At 46.4% G+C, this 24,777-nt stretch overlaps 1 protein-coding gene across 2 annotated transcripts in view; it reads left to right on the forward strand.

The window, feature by feature from the left end:
* Window positions 1-7,610, forward strand: part of ACER2 (alkaline ceramidase 2) — a 34,349-nt gene extending 26,739 nt beyond the window's left edge. For both annotated transcript variants that reach the window (XM_047064889.1, XM_047064880.1), the window contains exons 5-6: window positions 1,588-1,725; window positions 5,697-7,610. In XM_047064889.1, the coding sequence (XP_046920845.1) occupies window positions 1,588-1,725; window positions 5,697-5,883 (325 nt within the window). In that variant the 3' untranslated portion in view covers window positions 5,884-7,610. The remainder of the gene's footprint in view (window positions 1-1,587; window positions 1,726-5,696) is intronic.
* Window positions 7,611-24,777: the final 17,167 nt, after the last annotated feature.

Consider the following 24,777-nt stretch of genomic DNA (forward strand, 5'->3'; position numbering starts at 1 on the left):
TCTAAGAGTGCGCCGTTCAACAAAGCTAAGTCGGAATTGAGTCGCTCCGATCAGGGGCCTCTGTTGTCCCAAAACATGTTTTGAAAAATTTTCAAGGAATGCATTTAGCTCTACAAAAGGGTATTTCAGTTTATTTTTTTCTGAGTAGGACTTTCTGAACGTACTGCCCATCCTGTTTTCACCGAGGCTTTTACTGATGCCTCTGCCAGGCATCTGGGAAAGGTACCAGCAAGTGAGGCTTCGAACACCTTACTCGTTCAACAAATATGAACAAATAAACATGACCCCCTTCTCGGGTACAGATGTCACATTGGACCCTGGGATCGGGAAAGAGAGCTTGACTGACTGAGGAGTGGCTGGTGGGGGAGGGAGGGGGAAGGAGACTCTGAGGGAGGGTTTAGAAGGACCCTCAGCCACCAGCTGCCTCTGGACATTCCTCCCTAGGAACAGAAGTCACCCCCTTATGAGTGATTCGGGAACAACAAAAGGAAAATAGCAGTTGAAATTTCTTTGGGCTGTTAGTATTTGTTTCCGAAAAGCATTTTGTCCTAGCGTAGGTCAGAGTTCTTTCCTTCATTCAGCAAAGAGTGGGAGCCCTCTGTGTGCCCAGTGTTGTACCAGGGGAAGACCAGCTATCAACAAATAGCTATGACATGAAGGATGCTAGAAGGCTTATAATCCCTACAGAGGACATGACAGGAGAGGAGGGTGTAATGGGGAATTGGGAGGAATCACTTAGGGGGTGGAGACAGGTGGTACAATGGTTAAAGACAGTGATCAGGAAAGGGTTTACTGAGTGACATTTGAGCAGAGACTTGGGAGACAGCCATGTGGTTTTGTGAGAAAGAACATTCCAGGTGGCAGCAGCAGCCGATGCTGAGGTCTGGGGAACACGCCCGGGATATCTGACGAGCACAAGGATCCCCGGATGGCGTGGTGGATAAGCAGAGGCAGCGAGGGGCAGAGTGTGTAGGAGAGCAGGTGGAGGGCAGAGGAGAAGCCGGGACGTGTGGGGCCTTGTGGGCTTTCCCTCTGGTTGGAAAGGAAGACATGGGAGGCTTTGAACGGAGCATGGAGAATGGACCGTGGGAATGAGGGTGGGAGGACACAGTTGCCATAACTCAGGCAGGAGAGGACGGTGGCCTGGATTCAGGCGGGGGGTGGTAGGAGAGGCCGGACTTTGGGTATATATTGAAGGCAGAGCTGCTGTGGGGTGTGTGGAAAGAGAACAAGGACTCCAAGACTCTTGGCCTGAGCTTCCGAAAGCATGGAAGATTCTTTGGAGTGGGCAGGGGGAGATCAGGAGTGCATTATGGACATGTTCAGTTTAGGTCCATAGCACACGTGGGTAGACACGTCAAGGCGGTCAGGTATGTGAGTGAGTCAGGGAGAGGCCTGGATGAGACACATTGGGGGCCATCTGTGTATGCACGGGGTCTACATCCACAAGCTTGTGGGGTGACAGTATGTTGGGCTGGACCTCCAGTGCCAAGGGCCTAGGGGGATGTGAGGAGCCAGAGGGAAGTGGCCAGCGAGCTGGGTGGCAACCAAGCCTGATGGCGACCTGCCTTCTGGATCCCTGTGCAGGTGCGACAACGTGCGTGTATTTAAGCTGGGCCTCTTCTCCGGCCTCTGGTGGACCCTTGCGCTCTTCTGCTGGATCAGTGACCGAGCCTTCTGTGAGCTGTTGTCCTCCTTCCACTTCCCCTACCTGCACTGCGTGTGGTAAGCCCCAGCGACCCCACGGGGATCTGTGCTTGTTGTCAGGCATCATTCTCCCTGCAGAGTGCGCAGGTGTGTGAGGGGACAGCACAGGCTGAGCGCCTTTCTCCTCACAGAGACCGTCAGGAAAGTGTGCTCAAAGGCGGAAGGGGCTCCAGGGAGCAGGCTTAGCCAGAACTAAAAGACCCAATTGTGCGTGTTTCAAGTCTGCGGTCTCTTACCTTTAGCTCCATTACTAAAGCATAAAGGAGCTTGAAAACCGAATCTGTAACCTGAGCGGTAGCTAGATCTCTAGGGAGGGGGGCGGGGGTGGGGGGTAAGGCTTGGGACAGATAGGATGTGGGGCCTGGGATGTCCAGGTGACAGCATCACAGGCCATCTGGGGACAGTCTCAGCCACTCCCTTTCCAGACAGAGACGGATGCTCAGAAGGGGAAAGTGAACTAATGCCTCACCTGGGCGTTCAGTCATAGGGAGTTGGAGCATCTATGCATTGGAATGCTCAGGTTACACGGTGAAGTTTGAAAATAAAAAGCAGCACGCGGTTTACTGAGCAACACTCAACAGTTTCCACTCAGGAAGCTGAGGGAGGAAGTCAGAGCGGTTTCTTCCCGGGAACTGCTTTAGCGACAAACCCAGAGTCCCGTTTCCCTCCACCCGCCACGACTTCTGATTGCAAGCGATAACAAGGACCAAGAGACATCTGCTTTAGGACGGCCCTTGTCAATTGAGAGCACCCAGGGAGAATTCTAGTGGTGAGGAGTTGGAAAAACTCTATCAGATCCAAGATTCAGAACAAGCTTGACTTCTGTCAGGCGATGCCTAGGACTCTGGTTTGGGAGAACTCGTATGAATTCCTTTGAACATGAGAATTTGTATATATCTAGCAGGCGACACAATCTGCTCCCAGTGGAAGGTTTGGGGACTCCCAGAACTGTTCGCAGAAGACAAAGTAAAATAGCACAAACTGGAGATTCTAGTCTGAGGGTCCTTTGCCTGATATTTTTTAGGTTCAACTTCGACTTACAGTGTATAGATTCACTAGTATGAGTTTGTTGAGTTATAATGGAGATAATAAAATGCAGATTTTTTTAAATGTTTATTTTTGAAAGAGATCAAGGAAGGGGGGAAGGGCAGAGAGAGACAGAGACAGAAACAGAGCTCAAGAGGGGTGGGGCAGAGAAAGAGAGACAGAGACAGAGAGACAGAGTGAGAGCAGGGGAGGGGCAGAGAGAGAGGGAGGCACAGATACTGAAGCATGGTCCAGGCTGCAAGCTGTCAGCACAGAGCCTGATGCGGGGCTCGAACTCACAAACTTTGAGATCATGACCTGAGCTGAAGTCGGATGCTTAGCTGACTGAGCCACCCAGGTGCCCCTAAAATGTAGATTTTAAGTGTATAATTTGATGAGTTTTGATAAATGTGTACACGTGTGTAAAGACCTCATTCAAGATGTAGTACATTTTTATTAATCCAATTTTAACAGTTTAAGCAAAATTTAAAAATTAGACTGTAATAACTTTGGCTCAAACTTAATTTGTTTCTAAGTGTTGTGTACTTCCTGCCTTGTTTTTCAAAGGTGAAAAACATCTTTTTGTACCAGTTGGGACGTTTTAAGAACAAATTTAAACCGAAGTATAGAGAGAGGCTCTCATAATTCTGTCTGCCAACGAGTGATAACCATTGTTCTCAACCTGAGGTTTATTCTTCTGGATTTTCAGATTTGTTTATTTAAGTAATTTCTGCACAATGGGACTCTAAACTCACGACCCCGAGAATCAAGGGTCACACGTGCTATGGACTGAGCCAGCCAAGTGCCCTTTCTTACAGATTTTTGTCTATTTCTCTAATTCTACCTTTACTTATTTAAAAAAATGTTTTAAGTTTATGTATTTATTTTGAGGTGGGGGTGGGGAGGCTCAGGGAGGGCAGATAGAGAGGGAGAGAGAGTCCCAAGCAGGCTCTGCATTGTCAGCACAGAGCCCAACGTAGGGCTAGAACCCACGAACTGTGAGATCATGACCTGAGCCGTAACAGAGTCAGACACTTGACTGAGCCACTCAGGCTCCCCTCTAATTCTGCTTTTAAAGAACAATTCTATACATGATGCAAATGATCTTTTTTTTTTTTAAGAGAATATTAGATATATTTACATCGATATCTCTAGATATCTATCTAGATATCTATGTATCTAGATATATGTCCAAATCCAGGGAGATTATATTAATGAACACTTTTTAAAAGTCTGTAAGATAATGCCTTTTACCCATACTGTCCTATATACTAGATATTATTAACTCTTGAATCTTAACCTGATTAAAAATATTTTTATTTTTGGGGCGCCTGGGTGGCGCAGTCGGTTAAGCGTCTGACTTCAGCCAGGTCACGATCTCGCGGTCCGGGAGTTTGAGCCCCGCGTCGGGCTCTGGGCTGATGGCTCAGAGCCTGGAGCCTGTTTCCGATTCTGTGTCTCCCTCTCTCTCTGCCCCTCTCCCGTTCATGCTCTGTCTCTCTCTGTCCCAAAAAAAAAATAAAAATAAATGTTGAAAAAAAAAAATTAAAAAAAAAAATTTTTTTATTTTCATGTCTTTGTAAGAAAAATGGCCTTCTTATTGAACATCTTTTCCAACATAAGCTTACTCTTTGTATTTCTTCTCTTGAAAGGAGCCTTTTTGTTGGTCTTCTCTGCAGAGTATTTCTATTTTTAAAAATTTTTATCTAGCACCTAGTGCCTGGCACATAGTAGTAGGCAGTCGTTACTGTCCCATAACTAGGTGTGTGTGTCATGCAAATTTGCATCATTTTCAAGAGTATGGAGGGTACGACATGGAGCCCTCCTGGGGACAACATCCAGCATCAGTAATTATCCGCCTGAGGCCAATCTCGGCCTTGCTGTCTTCATCCACTGCCCACTCCCACACTGATGGTTTTAAAGGGCATCCTGTGAAATGATTACTTTTTGAGAGTTCTTTGGAATATAGGGATTTTAACTCTTTGGTCATGTGAGTACAAATCCCCCCCCCCTTTCCATTTGTCTTTGAGTATATAATGATATTTTGGGGCCATGTTGATTTTAAACATTCATATTCCAACATCTGTCAGTCTTTTCCTGTAGGGTTTCTGGGCTTTGTGTCATTATCAGAAAGGCCTCAGGCACCAAAGTTTATAAAAACACTTTCTTTGATTATATTTAAGAAATGGATTTAAAAGCTTTCATTCATCTAGAATTAGATTTCAGTCTAAGAGAAGGAAGGAATACATGCTTTTAATTTTTTTTTTTTTTTTTTTACATTTTTATTTTTGAGAGACAGAGACAGAGCACAAGCAGGGGAGGGACAGAGAGAGGAGACCCAGAATCCGATGCAGACTCCAGGCTCTGAGCTGTCAGCACTGAGTCTGACACAGGGGTCGAACTCACAAACTGTGAGACCACGACCCGAGCCGAAGTCGGACGCTCAACTGACTGAGCCGCCCAGGCGCCCCAGGATCACATGCTTTTAAATGGTCCCTTGCTTGATAAAGATTCATGTTAAAACTTTTTACAGACACAGTAAAAAAGTTTCCCTGCTAAACTGTACACAAGCAGTTTAATCAGTATAAAATGATTCCTAATAAAGAGCATTAACTATGTGTAAGCGACCTTGGAGTAAGAAGGTGGGATCCAATCAGACGTGCTCAGTTCCCTCCATCTTCCTAGCACTGGTTTTAAATCTTTGGGTGTCAGTTGAGTGTCAAAGGCATTTGCATGTTTGCTCCTATTAGAACTTTCTGAAACAGGCCCTGTTTGCTCCAGATTTATCACTCTCCTGCTCTTCTGGAGATTATTGGTCACCTTCACCCCTTCCTAATTGAAAAAGGCACTGGGCTGTCATTACAGCCAGGAGTGGTGGGCTGGCCCAGCGGGAGGGGCAGGCTAGCGTGAAGGTGGCCATCTTTGCCTGTGTCAGGTGCTCATTCCCTGTGTCCTTCTCGCAGGCACATCCTCATCTGCCTCGCTGCCTACCTGGGCTGTGTATGCTTTGCCTACTTTGATGCAGCCTCCGAGATCCCTGAGCAGGGCCCCGTCATCAAGTTCTGGCCCAGCGAGAAGTGGGCCTTCATCGGCGTGCCTTACGTGTCCCTCCTGTGTGCCAGCAAGAAATCACCAGTCAAGATCACGTGATGGCATGGCCGTGGTGGCTTGGCTTCTCTGCTTATTTTCCCTGATGCACAGGCTCCCTTTGCCAGCAAAGACAGCCGGGGGCTTGCAGAGTCCGGGGTAGGGCCTGTCTTTTAAAAGTTCTGTTCCCTTGGGCTCAACTAACGTGTCTGTGGCCCGCCAGGACTCTACCATGCAGGGGGAGGAAGGTCTTCCCCTTTCCCAAAGATGGAAAGTGGAGGGCTGAGGGGCACCAGGTGGAACTTCTCAGCCTCTTCCAGATGCAGTAGTTTGTTGGGCTGTATCCTTTCTGGCAATGGCAGAGCAGTCCCTCGGGGAGCCCATTTCCCAGTGGGAGATGAGTCCAGACTCGACCATTCCCATGTGCTCTCCGTGTCAACTCTCCTGCTGACCGACAGGCCCTGCGACAGACTCAGACCTCTGTCTGATGGAAGATCCCAGGGATTTTCATTTGAGGAAACTGTCCTAAAACAAGACCAAGCCAATGAAATCCACACAGGGCTAATGGCTAAGGAGGCATCCATGTAGAGCTCTCCGTAACCAGGTTTTACATGCACTTGTGAATCTTTTCTCTACTACCTCTGCTGAGAGATGGGGATTTGACTTCAGAGGAGGGTGAAGCAGACGAGAAAAACCCTCTGTGCCAAAAGCTACACTCTGCTTTAAGCCATTCTTGAAGATGAGCACAATTCTTAGATGTGGACATTGTTGGCCCCCTCCCCAAACCAACGGTCACACACACACACACACACACACACACACACACACACAGGATAGTTGTGGTGTGAGCAGGTCTGCACACAGACCCCGGCTCCTTAGTGCCGAGCTCCGTAAGGTCAGGCTTCATGACAGTCACGGTGGGAGTCGTGCCTGGTTCAACGTCTGGAGCAGACATGAAGTTCTGGAAACTTGTGCTGATTGGAAGCCTTCTGGATGCTCTTCCATTTGGAAGTTATCCCCCAAAATGTCACCTCTTCTTTCTGCAAGATTTCCTGCGGGAATCATACTCCATATTCTCCCAGTACAAGGTGCTTCCTGTGGTTTCTCCAAGGATTTGATAGCTGCTCTTCTCTAGAACTGTGGCTCTTTGGGTCGTGGGTGCAGCAGGCAATGCTGTTGGCCTTCTCAGTTTTTCCTCACCTGAAGGGACACTAGCCAAAACTAATCTCTTCATTGGGCCGAATGAAGACTCTAAAACGGTCCTCAAGGTGTGAGGGGGAATGCATGACCTCAGGGATACTCACTTTAACTGACATCTCCCGCTTTGCAACATTCCATCATGAAAGAGGGCAGGACAGACATGTCCTTGTGTGGATGGGAGTCCTGTCGCTAAGGATCTAATAAGAATTGGGCAGGACCAGCGCGTGGCAGGTCTAGGAACTTTGGCTCCAGTTAGAATTTGCACAGGATCGAAGGTGAAAAGTCCAATAAGGAACTGAATTGAGAGTTTAAAAATGAAGGACTTTATTCTGCTTCTGTGGTTTTCAAGTTATTTTTAGCAGAACCCTATCTGCAATAAGAAATCATCAAGGAACCCAAATGTGTGATAGGTGGTGCATTCTAGTAGTTTAAATTTACTTTAGGCTAAACTTCTACATTTCCCTTAATATCATGCAGCGAAAAATGCAAGTTAAATTGGTGGTTTCCATGGTAAAAAATTTGGGATTGAATGAGTGTACCCTGTTTATTATAGCTTAAAAATATACCTTAAAAATGGTATTTAAGTATTTGTGGGGCTTCTAGTGCACTTCTGAGACCTAGGTGGTTCATGAACTACCTAGAGTTTTGTTTTGTTTTTTAAATTTTTAATGTTTATTTTTGAGAGAGAGACACAGAGCACAAATGGGGGAGGGGCAGAGAGAGAGGGAGACACAGAATCCGAAGGAAAATCTGAGCTCTCAGCACAGAGCCCAACGTGGGGCTTGAACCCACAAACTGTGAGATCATGACCTGAACTGGAGTCAGATACTTAACCAACTGAACCACCCAGGCGCCCTGGAACCACCTAGAGTTTTAAAACTGCTGTTCAGTCTTTTGGGTTTAAAGTCTAGAATTTTTTCAAAGGGAATTAGACTGTCCTCACTTCAGATGGACTTCCCAGGTTTGGATTCTGGTGTCATTTATTCTGGAGTATAAAAATGCTCCAAAGTAGGGGGAAGCTTTGATTTACTTTAAGTCCAGCTGTCTTAGTGCGGAAGCATACATGAGGAGAAGGGGCCGTGGGAAGTGTTTGTGCTCTATGGGAGGTTTAATTTCCATCTCAAGGGCTCCTCAGTGATGAGAGCATTGTTCCAGCAGTTAAAGAGGGTGTGGGTCTCTCGATCAGGTAAAGGGGTAGGTCCCTGGGGAACACCACCTTCTAACTCCCAACTCTTTGACCTTACTCTTCTGGAAATTTCTTAGTGTCCTTTGGAAATAGAGATAAGCTGGGACTGCTGGAAATGAGGAAACAAGTGCCCTGACAGGGCTGTTGCCATCTACCTTCTACAAGAAGAATGGCTTAGTTAAGATGTCAGAAGGAATGCTTTTGTTGTAAAAAAAACAAAAAGAAAAACAAAACAAAAACCAAAAAACAAACCAGAAGGCCCTTCTAGAGATTGGTTTTGATGAGCTAAGGGCTGATAACAGGTATAGAATGGGGTATATTTTAGGAGGACAAAAACATAACTTCTACTTTTGAACAAAAATCGCTATAGCTTGTTAGTGTGAAGATGGTAAATCAAGAAAGTAGGAGTTTAAAGATTTTATTTGAAGTTAGGTTTATGGCATCATTCATGTTTATATTTACGATGCTTTTATAGCACTCCAGGCTCTTGAAGAGAATTAGAAAGCTGCAGGAAAGTTGAAGAGAAAAGAGTAGTCTGCATTTCTATTGTCCAAGGACAATCATTGTTAATATTTTGGCATTTTGGTGTATTTCCTCATCTTTTTTTCTTCTCCCAATAGAGTTGTAAATAGAGGTCTTTCAGCATGCACAGTTCATCTGGTAGCTCGAATGGAATGTAAATGTCAGTTGTGTATTTTCCGCGAAGAGCAGCTTTTGAAATACACTTGAGTTAGCTCTGCACTTGAGAGCTCATCACTGGATTCTGACTTACTGCTGAGTCTTTTTACATTGAGCCGGACATGAATAGGTCCTGAGAAATAATGAACCGAAGTCTACTTTTTGTTAGGCCTCTGCACTTGGGTTGACGAACTACAGAAAATAGCTATTTAATAGATGGCTCTGCAGGTTGTGAGGTTTTCAGATTTTAAAAAAGTGAATAGCTTATTGATGTGCAATCAAGAATCTTTGTTTGTTTTTTTCCCCCTGATAACGCAGGGAAGTGGAAAGTTGACATTCGGGAATTAGGTCATGGCTGTTACTCACCGTGGCAGTCAGATACTTGTTCTGCTTAGATAGAATTTGCCTGATGGAACTGGATCTAGGATATTAAACATTAGTATCCTAGTTATCAAGGAATCACTTAAGTCAGCGATTCTTATTTTATTAGTGTTTGGTTGAATGCAGACTTTTAAGAAAGCTTTTCTCCTTTTGATGATTAGGATTATACTATTAGCATGTCAGTGAATATATTTAAGGTGTGTGGGAGAAGAGATAACTGAATCTGTTCGGTAACAGGCTACTTTTGGGGGAAATCTGCCTGTCCCTCTGATTAGTGCCTACTACATTCATTATGGATCAGAGATGTTCTGTTGGGGGACCTAAGCTCAATGGTCATCAAGCACAGACTTTCTAAAAATACCGTAACTTGTCCTGTTTATTGGCTTTCTCAGGTGTGTAAAAACTAGTCACCAGTTCCTCACGCTTACGTGAGCCAGGGCCATGTTGGGGGCTCTGAGAGTGGGGTAGAGTCTTCCTTGGCTCTTTATCCCATGGGGCTGGCATGAGACCATCTCTGAGGAACAGGTGAGGGCTGAAGCTTGCCCAACCGGAGCCCCTCTCATAGCTCCTTTCCCCCAGATGAGCTTGGAACCTTTCATTGCCAGCTCTTGGCCGGGGTGCTCCCATTCCAGCTGGCCAAAGAGAATGCTCAGGCCAGGTTGGGGTGCTTAATGGATTTTACATACTCCTACAGGCAAAAAAAAAAAAAAAGCCTCTGAAGGACTGATTGTTTAAATTGTTTCTTTCTGTGTATGTTAAACCAGGTTTAAGAGTATTTTATAATCACAGTATGTAATCAGAGCATATATAGTATTTTTAGACCTATTCCTTGTTTTATACTTTAGATAGGTTGTGCCGTCTTAGGGTGGTGTGCCCAGTGGCTGTGGGAGCAGTTAATGTCCATTGTTTGGGAGCGTTTTAAGGCCTTTTGAAATGGAGCTTTTGCACTTTATACTATTTTTGGGAACTATGAGTTATATTTCAATATTAAAGCCATAAGTGGCATTTTCTGTGAATGAAAATATGTTTATGTTTGTGTTTGTTTCCAAAATGATTCTGAAATATCTGAAAGGGAAAAATGCATCTAATGGATTGGAGAACAAAGCACATTTTCCTGAATTAGTTTGAGTGAATTTGGGTAGCCTTGTTATTCAACATACTTAGGATTAGCGTAGTTGTTTCTTCTCAGAGCTGTGAAATTAACACACCAAAGTATTTCCAGTACAAAGTGCCTAAAAACAGATTATTTTTATTAGAAGGTCTAGAATTAAGTCATGGATGTAAAAGCTCAAATATAGAAAACTACTCTATGCTGGATTTTCCCCCGTCATTGGAAGGAGGATCATATAGGATTTCAAAATAGTAAATGACTTTATTTAGCAGGAAAGTTCCTATGTATTTTGATGTTTATTTTTGAGAGAGACAGAGCGAGCATGAGTGGGGGGAGGGGCAGAGAGCGAGGGAGGCACAGAATTCGAAGGAGGCTCCAGGCTGTGAGCTGTCAGCACGGAGCCTGGACACGGAGCTCGAACCCATGGAACTGTGAAATCAAGGCTTGAGCCCGAGTCGGACGCTCAACCGACTGGGCCACCCAAGTGCCCCCAGAAAGTTCTAGGTGTACCTATTTTGCTTAATTTTCTATGATTAAAAAAAAATTGTTATTAAAGACTTCATAGGCCATGATATTGGAAAGAATAATGTGACCATCAAAACAAAGACAGGATCATTACAGTGGCTTTTTTTAGACTTTTTTTCTGGCCTGGAAGAGATCAGGAGTGGCCACAGAGCCTTTTGACAATCTGATGGGAGTAGGGTCTTCTCCCCAGGAAAATGCCTATAGGTAGAGTTCTCTGGGAACTCAGGTTCCCTGGAAGCCACCCAACTCCTGCAGGAACAGGGCACCAGGCCAGGATCCAAATCCCATTTCTGGTGAGGAAATTGGGATCTCCACTGCCTTGCTATGCCACTGCCCTCTAAGACCAGTGTTCCGCCCCTCCTCTCCTCCGTCAGGACTTTACCCTCTGAGGGGCTGGAGGGGGCAGCCCCGGGGTGCTGGGAATGTACAACTGAAGTGTCCTCAACAAAAGAGGAGCTTACACTTTCCTCCAGCCTCTTTCCTGGCTTATAGTTTCAGACACTCCGTAAGATTTTATCTGGGTCTGTCATATTCTGCCTTCTGTATTGTTGGATTTTTCCATAATAAAAAAATTAAGAGGTAGAGTATTTGGGGGTTATGTCCTTCATTCTCTCTGGGGTGGGGCTCAGCCACCTTCCTGCCCATCTCAGGGGGACCCTGGCTGCCTGTCTTTCCAGCTTAAGCGTTTGTCTTCAGTGGGCACTTCTGACCATCTGCACGCCTGGGGACACCCCACTAAACCTGGGAAGTCTCTCTGGGTGGTAATGCACACAAAGGAAAAGATCAACCTCACATGTTTTTTGGTTGGTTGGTTTTATAGCATTAAGACAAAACATTTGCTTCAGCTGCTTTTACCACTGGGAAGAGAGACCACAGCACTATCTTAAAAATTCCACAAGTAGCAGTAAAATCAGTAGCTTTTGTAGTAAGGCTAGTCACAAGAAAGTGGCTTAAGGTAAGGCCAGGAGCATGACGAGACACAAAATGGATGGTGGCACTGGTGACATTTGCTAGGGAAGGAAGTCTGTGAACAAAGAAAGCCATAGCTAGAGTAGGAAGGACCAGGAGAGACTCCTGGAGTAATATCGCCATCTTGTGGCCTTTTCAGGTATTCCTTTCACTCGAAGCTCTTCCCAATTGCCAATCACCCCAGAGCTCAGTGTAATTATTTCAAAAACTCCAAATTACACGGCTTCTTTCTGTGTCCACATATGCTTTCCTGTTTTTGTTTTTTGTTTGTTTTTTTAAAACCCCAAGCATCTCTCTGCCTTTCCTCCTCCTTGCTTCCGCCAGCAACTCATTCTTCACCTTCTCAGTGTTTGAACTTAAAACATCTGCCAAATACCATAAAGCAAATATTTTCCTGCATGTAAAACTGAGTGAACGTAGTTGTGATCTAGAGGAAGGTTTTTAATCCACTGGGGTTAAGTATAAGTTTTGGGATTAATAGTTCCGTTTACACAAGCTAAATGCCCGTACAATCCCCAAAATCTTGAACACAGAATCCAGTTTGAACCAACGCTTTGCAAATGCCTGCTTTGTATTATGTGTCATGCTATCTGCAGAGGGCTAGATGACGAGTAAGGCAGCGTGCTGTGCAGAGGAGAAGAGAAACCACTAACTGCTGAAATCCCTGCATACAAGAGGCATCAACAGCACTGGGGAGGCAGGCAGGAGAGACTGGTAATATTTGACCAGTGAGGAGTTGGAGTTCAAGACTTCTAATCTTTAACTAATGGACCATGAGCCATGGTTAATAAAATGTAACGTCCGTGCAATGAAAGAATGGGTGTATTGCCCTAGGAATATTGTTTTCTTAAAGCATGCCTTATTTGAAAGCCCAGCACAGAAATTATCTTTCACACAAGATTGTCTTACTTACTCCTATTTTGTGAGGCCAACTCACAAAAGGAATACTCACAAAAGGAATAGGATTCCTGTTTTGGGTGGGATAAAACTGAGGCTCAGAAAGGTATTTTGATCACAGGCATTAAGTGGCAGAGTCAAGATTTGAACCCAAGATTTTCAACTCTTCTGTTTAGTTCCCTAACAACGGATTTAATCTTAACTTTCAAAATGGCAAAAGAGGTAAAGGTTTTCATATAGGTGGGGGCCGAGTTGGGGTTAGCAGATTCAGAACTATCCCATTAATACAAATGGTTAGATAAAACAGAGTAGCAGTCGGCATATAGTAGGCGCTTAGCAAAAGGCAGCTAGTAAGAATCTACCACCAAACAGTCGCAGAGGACAGTGCTATCTTGTGGCCACACTTCCCAGGGGTGACCATGTATGTACACATGGGAATCCTTCTACTTCTGGCTCCACGGTCCAAGCTGTCTCTTCCCACAGGGACAGATCTGCAAACCCAGTTCTTTCCTGGCCATCCCTGGCTGTCCTACAGGCACTTCACATTTGCCTTCACTTTCGCTCTCAAACCAGCACCTGCGCACCTGCTCAGAACACCAGGCCACTTTCCGTTCATTTGCCCGGGAAGCCCGCCCCACCATGCCCCGCCCCTCCTTGCCCACCTCCCAATGTTGTCCCCATCCAACCTAATAGCGAATCCTCCTGATTCCACTTCCCCAATGTCTTAAAATCCATCCATTTCTCTCCATCCTAGTGAAGGCACTGCTATTTCTTGCCGATCCATCCCTCCGTGCTGGAGCCACATCCATCTTTCTAAAGCGAAATCGGGCCAGGTCAGTTCACGGCTCAGAGCCCACCAATTCTTCTCCATCACTCGTAGAGCAAAGCAAACATGATTTGAGGGGCCTTAACGTGATTTAGAATCCCCGGTCCTTACCTTCTTTTCCAGTCTTGTGAGCTTCTCTCCTCTTGTATGCTTCACTCACTCGAGGGTTGAAGAGCCTTGTATGATTCTACATGGTATTTCACATGGCGTTAGAACCTGTATTAGCCACCCGTTGCCGTGTAACAAGTCACCCCAAAACTCAGCGGCTTAAAACAAAGATTTACTCTGGTAGGTCATAAGTTGGGCAACAGATTAGCTAGGTGGCTGTCGCTCAGGTCCTGCATGAGTTTGTAGTCAAGCTTTCAGCTGGGGCTGCAGTCATCTGAAGGCTCGACTGGAGCGTAGGATTCACCTCCCAGGTAGCTCACTCAGAGGGCTGTCGGCTGAAGGCCTCAGCGTTTTGCTGGGTTGATGGCTCCACATGGCTCCTCCATAACAGGATGGCTGACTTGTAGACTCAGTGACCCACCAGAGCAGATGGGAAGCTACAACATCTTTTATGACCTCACTTCCGAAACCACATTTGGTCATTTCCGTAATATCGTGTTTGTTATGTACGTCAGCTCTATTCAGCGTGGGAAAGGACAACACGGGTCGCATGAGTTGGGGATCATTGAGGGCCATCTTGGAGGCTGGTAAATGCACAACCTTTGCAGAAATGGTTCTCTCTGCAAGGATGCGCCACATCACAACCTTCCCACCTCCTCAGACTTTACTTCTTTCCAGAAAGCTTTTCCTATTACTCCCCTCCTTCAGCTCTTTTCCCCTTTTAGTGCAGTGCTTTTCACCCTGTATTGTAATAGGGCAAGGATTAGGCCTTTAAAAATATCCATTTCTTTCAAACTCTGGCACAAAGTAAAAACTCGTGGAATTTGATTCCAGGAATCAGGGACAAAAGCGGGGTGACGGTTGTGCGGTGAGGAGGGATTATGGCAGAACTGACGAAGGCAGGACCAGCCACTTTTCTGTTGAGTAGAAGCAGAGGGCACAGGAGGAGACCAAAATGACCCCAGTGTCCATTTCCTATTCCTGCAACAGCTTAGTGCCTCAGAACAATACACACATCATCTGGCAGTTCCAGAGGTCGGAAGTCCCAGAGGAGTTCCACTGGGTTGAAATCAAGGTGTCATCAGGGCTGCACTGTGGGGATGCTAGAGGAGCCTGGGTTTCCTTTCCTTTTGCAGCTTTAAGAGGCTGCCTGCAGTTTCTGGTTCATGGCCCTCCTCCATCTGCACCCCTAGCAAATGCTGGGCCAAGTCCTTCTCATGTCGCCATCTTTCTAGTTCTTTTCTGTCCTCCTCTTCCCCTTCCTAAGGACTCTGATTACACTGGACCTATCCAGACAATCCAGGATAGTCTTCCATGTCAAGGTCAGTCTTTAGAAACGGCCATTCCACCTGCAACCTTAATTCCCTTTTTCTATGTAGTCTAACATACTCACCCTGTCCCCAGGTGTCAAGTGTCTGTGGTAGGAGAATAATGGTGCCAGGAGTCAAACCAGAGATGTCAGAAGGAGGAGATTATGAGATGACAGCTCACTTTTAGTGAATGCTTGTGTGTGTCCCATACTTTACCTACACTGGTTCGTTTAGTCCCACAGCTTCGTCCTTATATACTAGTAATGGACAGGATAGTGCACCTCTGTCATCTGTCCCCACCAGTGGTAGCTCCAGGAGGGCAGGGACTGGTCCCTTTTGTTCATAGTTGTCTACCTAGCACTAGAACAGTACCCAAAGCACTGTAGAGGCTCAGTTGAATGAGGGGGACAATAAATGGTGTCTTAGCTCAGGCTGCCATAACAAAATACCATAGGAGTGCGGCTTAAACAATAGGTATTTATTTCTCCAACTTTGGAGGCTAGGAAGTCCAGGACCAAGGTGCCGGCACATCCGGGTCCTGGTGCGGCTGGAAGCCTGCTTGCAGAGGGTCGACTCTTCCCATGATGGGGGGTGGAGAGAGCACGCTCTGTTTTTTTTTTTTTTTTTTTTTTTTTTAATGAGAAGGAATAAAGATTAGAGTCCTTATAAGTTTATTTATTTTAAGAGAATGAACGGGAGAAGGACAGAGAGAGAAGGAGACGGGATCCAAAGTGTGCTCTGAACTGACAGCAGTGGGCCCGACGCAGGACTCAAACTCATGAACTGTGAGATCATGACCAGAGCCAAAATCAAGAGTCAGATACTTAACCTACTGAGCCACCCAGGCGCCCCAGGACCCTACTCTTATCAAGAGGTCCTACCTTTGTGACCTTATCTAAACCTGATCACCTCCCCAAGGCCCCAACTCCAAATACCATCCTATTAGGGGTCAGGGCTTCAGTGTACAAATTTTGGACAACAGAGTTCCTAGGAAACTGCATGAGAGGCTTTTGTTATCTTCATTTTCCAGATGAGGTCCTGAGGCCCAGGGGAGCCGAATATAGAGTCCAAGTCCACAGAGCTGGAAATCAGCTCGACTCTCCCTCGACTCCAAAACCTGGGCTCTTTCTTGTCTTTGTTCTGGCAGCAGACAAGGAGGGGCTGGGTCCACTGGGCTGGATGGGGAGAGTGAAGGATGAGAGGGGCGTGATTAGTATATACTGGGCACTTTCTATGTGTGCCGAGTTCTTACTGCATTCTAGGTAACTGATCATAAGACACTGGAAACGTATCCTGACATGGAAAGACTGAGGCTCAGAGGTACCTGCCTGAGGACGTAGCTGGTGAATGACAGACAGGATGTCTAATATCACAGCTTCGGCTGTCATGCCTGTGATACGTGTACACCTCTTTCATTTTTTTTCCATTTAAAATATGGTCTATTTGTGATTTAACAGTAATTAGCATTACATCTAAGAGAACATTTATACATTTTCCATAGGACACAGAGGTTCATTAGCTCATTTTTTTTTTAAAGTTTTTCTAATGTTTATTCATTTTTTTGAGAGAGCGTGAGCAGGGGGTGGGGGAGGAGAGAGAGGGAGACACAGAATCTGAAGCAGGCTCCAGGCTCTGAACTGACAGCACAGAGCCCGGTGTGGGGCTTGAATTCACAGAGCAGGAGATCATGACTTGAGCCAAAGTTGGACGCTTAACCCACTGAGCCACCCAGGCGCCCCGATCATTATTTCATTCTTTATGCCAAAGGAAATAGAGGCATTAGCAAAAGGTGTAAATAGTTCACAGTTGTGTGTAAAGAATATTTACCCACATTGCATTCATTTAAGATACATATCTATATTTTAAAAGTTATGGAAAAACATAGGTCACAGGTTACTGTTTCTACATATGTTGTAATACAACATAAATGATGTAGAACATTAAAAAAAATCCTCAAGTACAGAATTAAGAATTAAGCAACTGAAAGTTTCCATGAAGAGATACAACACTGATTCCAATAGTTAGGGAGATTTAGAAGAAATTCCCAGGCTCTGTTTCAACTTTGTCTCATTGTACACATACAGTCAAACAGAACCAGCCCCAGACCACACTGTAATGTGTAATGTGAGTTTTTACATGCCAGCTCACCCTCCAGAAACACTTTGGATTATGGTCACCATAATGGTCACCCACTGACCATTTCGGATCATTGATTTTCTATCGATTTGTGACATCACTTAGGTGAGGGGGGGGAAGCGATATCAAGTTTCTGTTTAAATGTGTGTTTACGTTACAAAGAAAGTAAACTGAAACAAGATGAGAAAATTTTGTAAAAATCAAGAAGTGGTAGGTTTGCTCATTGGGAGAATCAGACCCACTGATTTCTGCTACAGAGGCCTTCTGAAGACCTAGGACTTCAAAAGATTTGACCCTTTCAAAACTCAAATATCAACCAAGCAATACCCTGATTTTGGCAGAAAAGCAGAATTTTAGAAATTTGGGACAGATTTCAAATCATTTTTGCTTAAAATCCTGACTATGCGTCTTTGTCAAACTGGAATTCTTTGCAGGACACTGCTTTTATTCTCTTCATTTTTCACGCTCTTCCCTTTCATTTGTTTACCTTATGGTAACTTCTTCATTCATTAGCAATACTAAGAGACAAATACATTATAATTCAAATATGAATCTAGTTATCCCTTGAAATGCTCTAACCCTTTCGATACCAAGTCCCTGGATTCTTCAAGTATACTTAGGACCAAGAAGACTCAGATATGGTCTACCGTTACATGATTGGTTACCATGTTTGTGACGCTTTTCTACTGAATGGCATATAATCAACATGCAAGAATCCTTTTTGCCAGAGGGAAACCAAATAACCCATGTTATGTGTACAAAATCCCTCCTGTTGAAAAATAAGGGGCTTTTCTCAACTAATAAAGGAAGTTTTCCAAAATGATAGGTTACCAAAATGAGGTTTTCTTGGCAAAGAAAGTTACTTCAGGTGAAGAAATTTTGTACTATGAATAAAGTTCCAAATGAATCTTTCCTTAAAAAATTGTTTAAAGAAATGATGTGCCAGTATATAGTAATGCTATAGATTCTTAGAAGCTTTTAAAACATTCTGTTAACGCCCACTGAAACAATGGGACCCAAAAGGTACAGTAAAAAATCGTGGTAAAAAATTGTGATCCGATTTCCCAGTGAAGCAGGTGCTGAGAAATAAAAATTCTCTCACTTATGCACTGGTAATTTGTTTCCAGCAGATAGTATGGAGAAAATCCTGAAGTAATTCAGTCAGTTATCGGTTTGTGGTGAATTATAGTAATACTTCATGAGGGCAGAGCTAACGAAAACTAGCGACTGTTTCAAAATTCAAAACCTTTTTGGACATATAAATTGAGACAGGAATTTGAAATTTTTTCCTATTATGTGTTTAGTAAAATCTCTTTCCAGTTCTTGAAGTCCAGTTTGCTACATCTCCGTCGTCTCTACCACTGCATATTAATTATCAACTTAAACGTGGTATTTTTGTGCAAGGTCACATTGTAAGAATTATAAAAAGACTTGAGTTAGGCTTCAACTTTCTCTCCCCACCCCCCTCGGTTCTTTTTCAGAAAAGGTGTATGGGCTTTCTTTTTCTTGGATGGTGATTTTGAAGGTGAGCCTTCAGGTGACAGGACTTCGCTTTTTTTCTGGAGACTTAATGGTAATCTCTGTGTTCTCTGTGGTCATGGTTGCAGCTAACCTTCTCACCCCCTTAGCAAACTCATCTTCGACCTCATGCGTGTTATCCTTGCCCTTCACCACCATGACAGGCGTTTCCATGCAAATGATGCTCTTGAAAAATAGCTCATGGTTTTCTTCTAGTATTTCAGAGATATCTTGCGGTGATGGAGTTGGAGACTGAATTTTGCTCACGTCTTTCAGATTGGGTTGGAGTCTCCCGTAGCTACAGTAGCAAATTACCATAAACTCGATAGCTTTTTTTTTTTTAATTTTTTTTCAACGTTTATTTATTTTTGGGACAGAGAGAGACAGAGCATGAACGGGCGAGGGGCAGAGAGAGAGGGAGACACAGAATCGGAAACAGGCTCCAGGCTCTGAGCCATCAGCCCAGAGCCCGACGCGGGGCTCGAACTCACGGACCGCGAGATCGTGACCTGGCTGAAGTCGGACGCTTAACCGACTGCGCCACCCAGGCGCCCCTCGATAGCTTAAAACAGTAGGAAAGGATCTCTTGGATTTCAGGAGGTCACAGTCTGAAATCGAGGAGTTGGGCACTGTTGGTTCCTTCTGGAGGCTCTGAGGGAAAATTGTTTCTATGGCTCTCTCCCGGCTTCTAGTGGTTCCCAGCAATGCTCGTTCCTTGGCTTGTGGATGCATTCCTCTGTCCTCTGCCTCCACTGTCACATGGCTTCTTCCCTGGGTCTCTGTCTGAATCTCTTCTTTTCTAAAGACACCGGTCATTGGATTCAGGGCCATTGTAATCCAGCAAGACTTCATCCTAACTAACTATATCCCTATTTCCGTATAGGATCACTGGGTGGACATGAAGTTTGGGGGTGGGGGTGGGGGTGGGGGTGGGGGTGGGACATCATTCAACCTACTGCACTGTCCCACAAGCTGCTTCCTGCATCTGCTGATAATGTGGGATCCCCTCCCCACACGCTTAGCCAAAGACACCGGAATCTGGGGTCTCAGAGCAGCTGGATTTCAGGGCTTCTTATTTTCTCTCCCCTGGTCCCTGTAGGACCTTTCATGTTTCCCCATCTAAGCTGGGGAACGTGTGCCCCACTCACAACCAGTGGTGGAAAAAAATACCTTGAAAAAGGGAGTGAGTGGAGGCAGCGTTAGGAAGAAAGGCTTGTGGACAGAGGTGGGGAAGAATGGGTCTTAGCAAACTTGCTTACAGCAGGGCACGTGGGTGGCTCAGTTGGGTAAGCGTGAAACTCTTGATTTTGGCTCAGTCAAGATCTGGTGGTTGGGGAGATCAAGCCCCGCGTGGGGCTCTGCGCTGACAACCTGAGATTCTTTCTCTGCCCCTCTTCTCTTAAAATACATCTTTAAAAAAAAGGAAGTTTGTCTGTAGCTTGCTTGCAGAAAACCCCTTCCGTCCCAGACATTTATGGTGTCTGGCAGGGGAAAGCCAGCCAGCCATGCACCACACCCACGTGTCTTCATCTCTGCAGTGTGAAGAGGCAAGCCCAGGGCTGACCTGGCCATCCGTGTTTAGGAGATTGGGGAGTCGAGGTTTGGATTCAGTCCATCAAATCATAAAGGAAGAAAAGTTCAGGGTGTGGCGGGAGGGGACAGGGTGGGACAAGGAAGTCTTCCTGGGCAGCGTCCACGCAATCCTGGGCAGGATTGAGGAGGACGCCGCCGAGTAAAAGATCTCAGAGGCGTGGGACAGCGCTGAGCACAGAATGGAGCTTTGTCCACAGCACCTGTTCAGTCCGTCAGGAGTAGGAGTTATCGTGTGCCTGTGGGGGTAGGGTGATAGTGGGAGGATGGAGAGTGTGGTGCAGGGAAAGCCCGGAGACAGATCAGCAGGGGCGACACCTGGGAGTTGAAAATACCAGAAAGAGGGACTGGACCTTGCAAGACCCATTGTGACCGTGCTTCTCTGCCACGTTGGAGAGGTGCCTCGTGCTGGTGGGGACTGGACTAAAGGCAGGGACGCACTTGTGCCCCGGTGCCGAGCTGGCGGGGTTGGGGAGTGGGCGCAGGAGCCGGCTGAGCGCCATCCCCGGAGCCATCCGCCCGCGCCTGGGCGTCCACCAGGGGGCAGTGCAGCCGGGCACGGAGCGCATCAAGACCGGAGCTCGGCGCTGCGCGCAGAGCTCGGGGCCCCACAGGTACCATGTGGCCGGGGAACTTGCCTCCCTTGCAGACAGCAGCGGTTCTCCCGTGCCCCCTGCTCCCATCCATTGAGATGTTTTCAGTGGAGCTGCCCTGGCTGACTCTCCGCGGTAGGCACGCGCCGCAAGGAGCAAGGGTTGCGTCCTCTGGAAGCTCGGATTTGAGGATTCCCCACTGTGGATTCACCCCAAAGTTGATCCCACGCTTCAGGGCTCCTCGCTTGCAGGAGTCCACTCCGAAAGTATACAAAGTTTCAGGCCCCACAGATCCGGGCTCTGCCTCTGGGTGGTCCCTTCCTGGAGGGTCTCAGTCCCAACTCCAAAGACACCAGCCTGAGGAAACCGGTGCCAGTGTACGCTCAGACTGGAGCCAGAGACTGAGGTCTAGAGGCGAGAGAGACCTCTGAGCAGCGCAGGGTAACTCCTGATCTAGTTACACACTTCTCCCACTCAAGGGAGAAGTCCCCTTTGCTCAGTGACATTTTGGGGGAAACTATTTATGTCGTGAGCCTGCTTTCTTTGCCTTCTCGAATACCTTCACTTGGCAGTGTCCCATCCTCGGCCCTATTGATATTCCCAGGGGGTTAAGCCTTCTTGTGGGGGGATCGACCTGTAAGTTATAGGTATGCAGCAGCATCCCTGACCTCCACCCACCACGATGACCTGGATGGTCATCCCTCCTCCCTCGTTGTGACAACCCAACATGTCTCCAAAAATGGTCAAATGTCCCCCAGAAGGGGCAAAATTGCCCCTAGTTGACAATCACTGATTTGGAGATATTACTCTGGCCAGGAGGCTGAAATAATTTCAGCTTTGCTTTTCCAGTGTGTCTTATGGTTGAGCCTCAAGTCTTGGCCAGAGAGACTGAATTGTGGTCCCTTTTAGGCCCGCTTCCTGGAAATTTCCTCTGACAGAGGTTGGAGGTTCCATGCCTTCCATTAGTTCAATTAAAGCCCTGGTCCAAGGCATGGGGCAGTGGGCTTGGTAGACTGGACACAGGAGGTGGAGAGCCTGGTGAGGGCCCAGGGCTTCCCTTCCTCCAAGGGCCACAGGCTGCAGCCCCAAGAGCTGTGGAAAAGCAGCTGCTAGCCTGGTCTGGGGTGCTACGCTTGGTTCCCATAGCCTCTGTCCTCCAGCAGTGAGAACAGTGATGCGAGAAGTGAGTAGAGAGGCCACGTAGCTCAACACCTGCCCCCTCCCCACCCTTTTATCTTGAGAGAGAGTGTGTCCATGTGTGCACAGGTAGAGGAGGGACAGAGAGGGAGGAGAGGGGTGGGGGGGGGAAGAGGGGGAAGAGGGGGAGAGAAGGAGGGGGAGGGGGAGGGGGGGAGAGGGAGAATCTTAAAACAGGTTCCATGTTCAGTTCAGAACCCGACAAGGGGCTTGGTCCCATGACCCTGGGATCATGACCTGAACTGAAACCAAGAGTCAGACACTCAAATGACTGAGCAACCCACGTGCCCCTGCCCCCTCCCTTTAAAGAAATGCTTATAAGGAGAATTCTGAGGGCCAGGGCCTTTTCCAAGCCTCTTCTTGGGTGGCTTTTATGAAGTAGAAGCAGGACCAGATCCAGGTCTTTGGACTTCAAGCCCAGGGCTTTTTCCCTGCTACATGGACGGCCTCTCCAGGAGTCCCCTCCCACCGCCGACCCCACTTTTAGATTTTTAAGTAATTTCTACACCCAACTTGGGGCTCAAACTTACAACCCCAAGATCAAGAATTGCATGCTCTCTCTACTGGCTGAAGCAGGTGCCCCCAAAGTGTCTTCTATGAAATTGTGACCTTCTTGGAAGACATACACATTAGCTTTATGAGTGATTGCATAACAAATTACCCCAAAACCAAGTAGCTTAAAGCAAGGGTAAACATTTACTATCCCTCCGTGTCTGAGGGCCAGGAATTCAGTGGTTTAGCCGGGCAGTTCTGACTGCTCAGATGTTGGCCGGGGATTTTGAACAGGACATCTTGTCAAGAATTCTAAGCCTTAGTTTCCTCATCTGTAAAATGGGGATAATAGAGGTTACTTCATAAGGTTGTTGTGAGCATTAAGGAAATAATCTTTGAGTGGCAGAGGCTGCTAATTGCTTACCCCGAGAGCAGTTCCACTTCCTTCTTTGTAAAAGAAGTTCCAGTTATTAGCTGTGAGATGGCTGTCTGGAATAGAAGTCTACATTCTCCCTGCCCCAGTCACTTCTGTGTAAGTAGAAGTGGGGTATGGTAGCTCTCAGGAAACTTCCTGGGAGGGTTAATTTTGTGTGCCAACTTGACTGTATTAAGAACGACCAGGTAGCTGCTAAAACATTTCTGGGTATGTCTGTGAGGTGTTTCTGGAAGAGATTAGCATTTGAGTCGGTAGAATGAGTGAAGATCCTTCACCAGTGTGGGTCGACATAACCCTATCCAGTGAAGGCCAGTATAGAATGAAAAGGTGGATGAAGGAACACTCAGACATTGGTGTTCTCGGTTCTCTGGCTTTCAGACTTGGACTGGGACTTACACATGGTCCCCCCTGGTTCTCAGGCCTTCAGGCGTAGACTAGAATCACAGCGTTGGCGGTCCTTGGCCTCCATCTTGCAGATGGCAGACCACAGGACTCCTTAGTTTCCGTAATTGCATGAGCCAGTCCCTCATAATAAATCTCTATCCATCTACTTTGTTCCATTTCTCTCAAGAACCCTGACGAGTACACCTCCCTTAAAAGCAACTCCTACCTCTGTTCCTCCTGTTGTTCTTCATATATTTTTCCTACAATGCAAATGTGATGGCTGGAGCTCTGGTTGCCTTCTTGAACATGAGGGTAAGTATCACACCCTTGGGAGAGGACAGAATAATAGATTGGAAGGAACCTGGGTTCCTAAAAGTTTTATGGAGCTGGCATACCAACCCTCGACTGTGTTGTGATACAGAGGTCAACTTTTGTTTGGGCAACTGTTAGTTAGGTTTTCTGGCTCACGTAGCCCGATTGAATTACCTCATTACACCTTAGCAAACTCCTTAGCAAAGTCAGGAGGTGCTCGGCGCAGTGGTAAGTGATTGGATTTTTCGAAGTTGGGGCCAGAGCAGCCAACCAAATCCCACAACAAGGATGGTGGAGAAAGAGCACCGGGACCAGAAGACAGGGGTCATATTTTCAGGTCTTCTTTCTTGGGCTCTGTGTAATTCTCTTAAAGAGGGGCTGGACCAGCACTAGATTTCTCCATCCCTTCTCAACAGCAGGTGGAAGCCAACACACAAAATAGAGGTCATTGGAACTTGTAATCCAGTCAGTGCTTTTGGTTCCATCCCCAAATTGCCTTGGGGGTTAGGAGGGACTCCCAAGGTTTCTAGGAGCTTTATTTGACAAACACAGAACTGATGGATTCCCCAGGTTGTGTCCAGGAGCAGCAGTGTGTGTGTCCCTAAGATCCTGAGCTGGGATACTTGTTCAGGCTCTCTAGGATGAGCCATAATCTGGGGGTAAGGAGAATGTCAAGCTCCTCATTATCCAGGGTTCCCCAAGGGCTCTAGCTCTAAGTGTGCTGATGATGGCACCTGTGGCCCTGTGTCACAGTGGAGGGAAGCACACAGATTCCTAACTAGGTGACCTCAGGAAGTTTTTACCCTTTGCAGTTCTAGGCTACATATTACATGGCATTAGCCAAACGTTGGTAGGCATCATCAAAAACAGTGGGAACATGTGAAATCTCATCTTGCTGGGGCTGCAGGATAGGGAAGGGCAGCCCTTTCCACCCACCTAAGCCACAGGTGAAGGAGATACACCTAAACCCACAGGTAAGGGGCTTACGCCGCAGATCAAGAGATGGGGGCCACGCCGTAAATCCTGCATTTGAAAACTGTGCCTTCAGACTGTGCTTTCAAGTAACAGTGTTGCTGTTTAACACAAACCTCTACAGCCCGTTGCTGTG

This window comes from Lynx rufus, unplaced genomic scaffold (genome assembly GCF_022079265.1).
Source record: "Lynx rufus isolate CCGP_SWC_20201006 ecotype Redwood Valley unplaced genomic scaffold, mLynRuf1.p SCAF_10, whole genome shotgun sequence".
NCBI classification, from domain to species: Eukaryota; Metazoa; Chordata; class Mammalia; order Carnivora; family Felidae; genus Lynx; species Lynx rufus.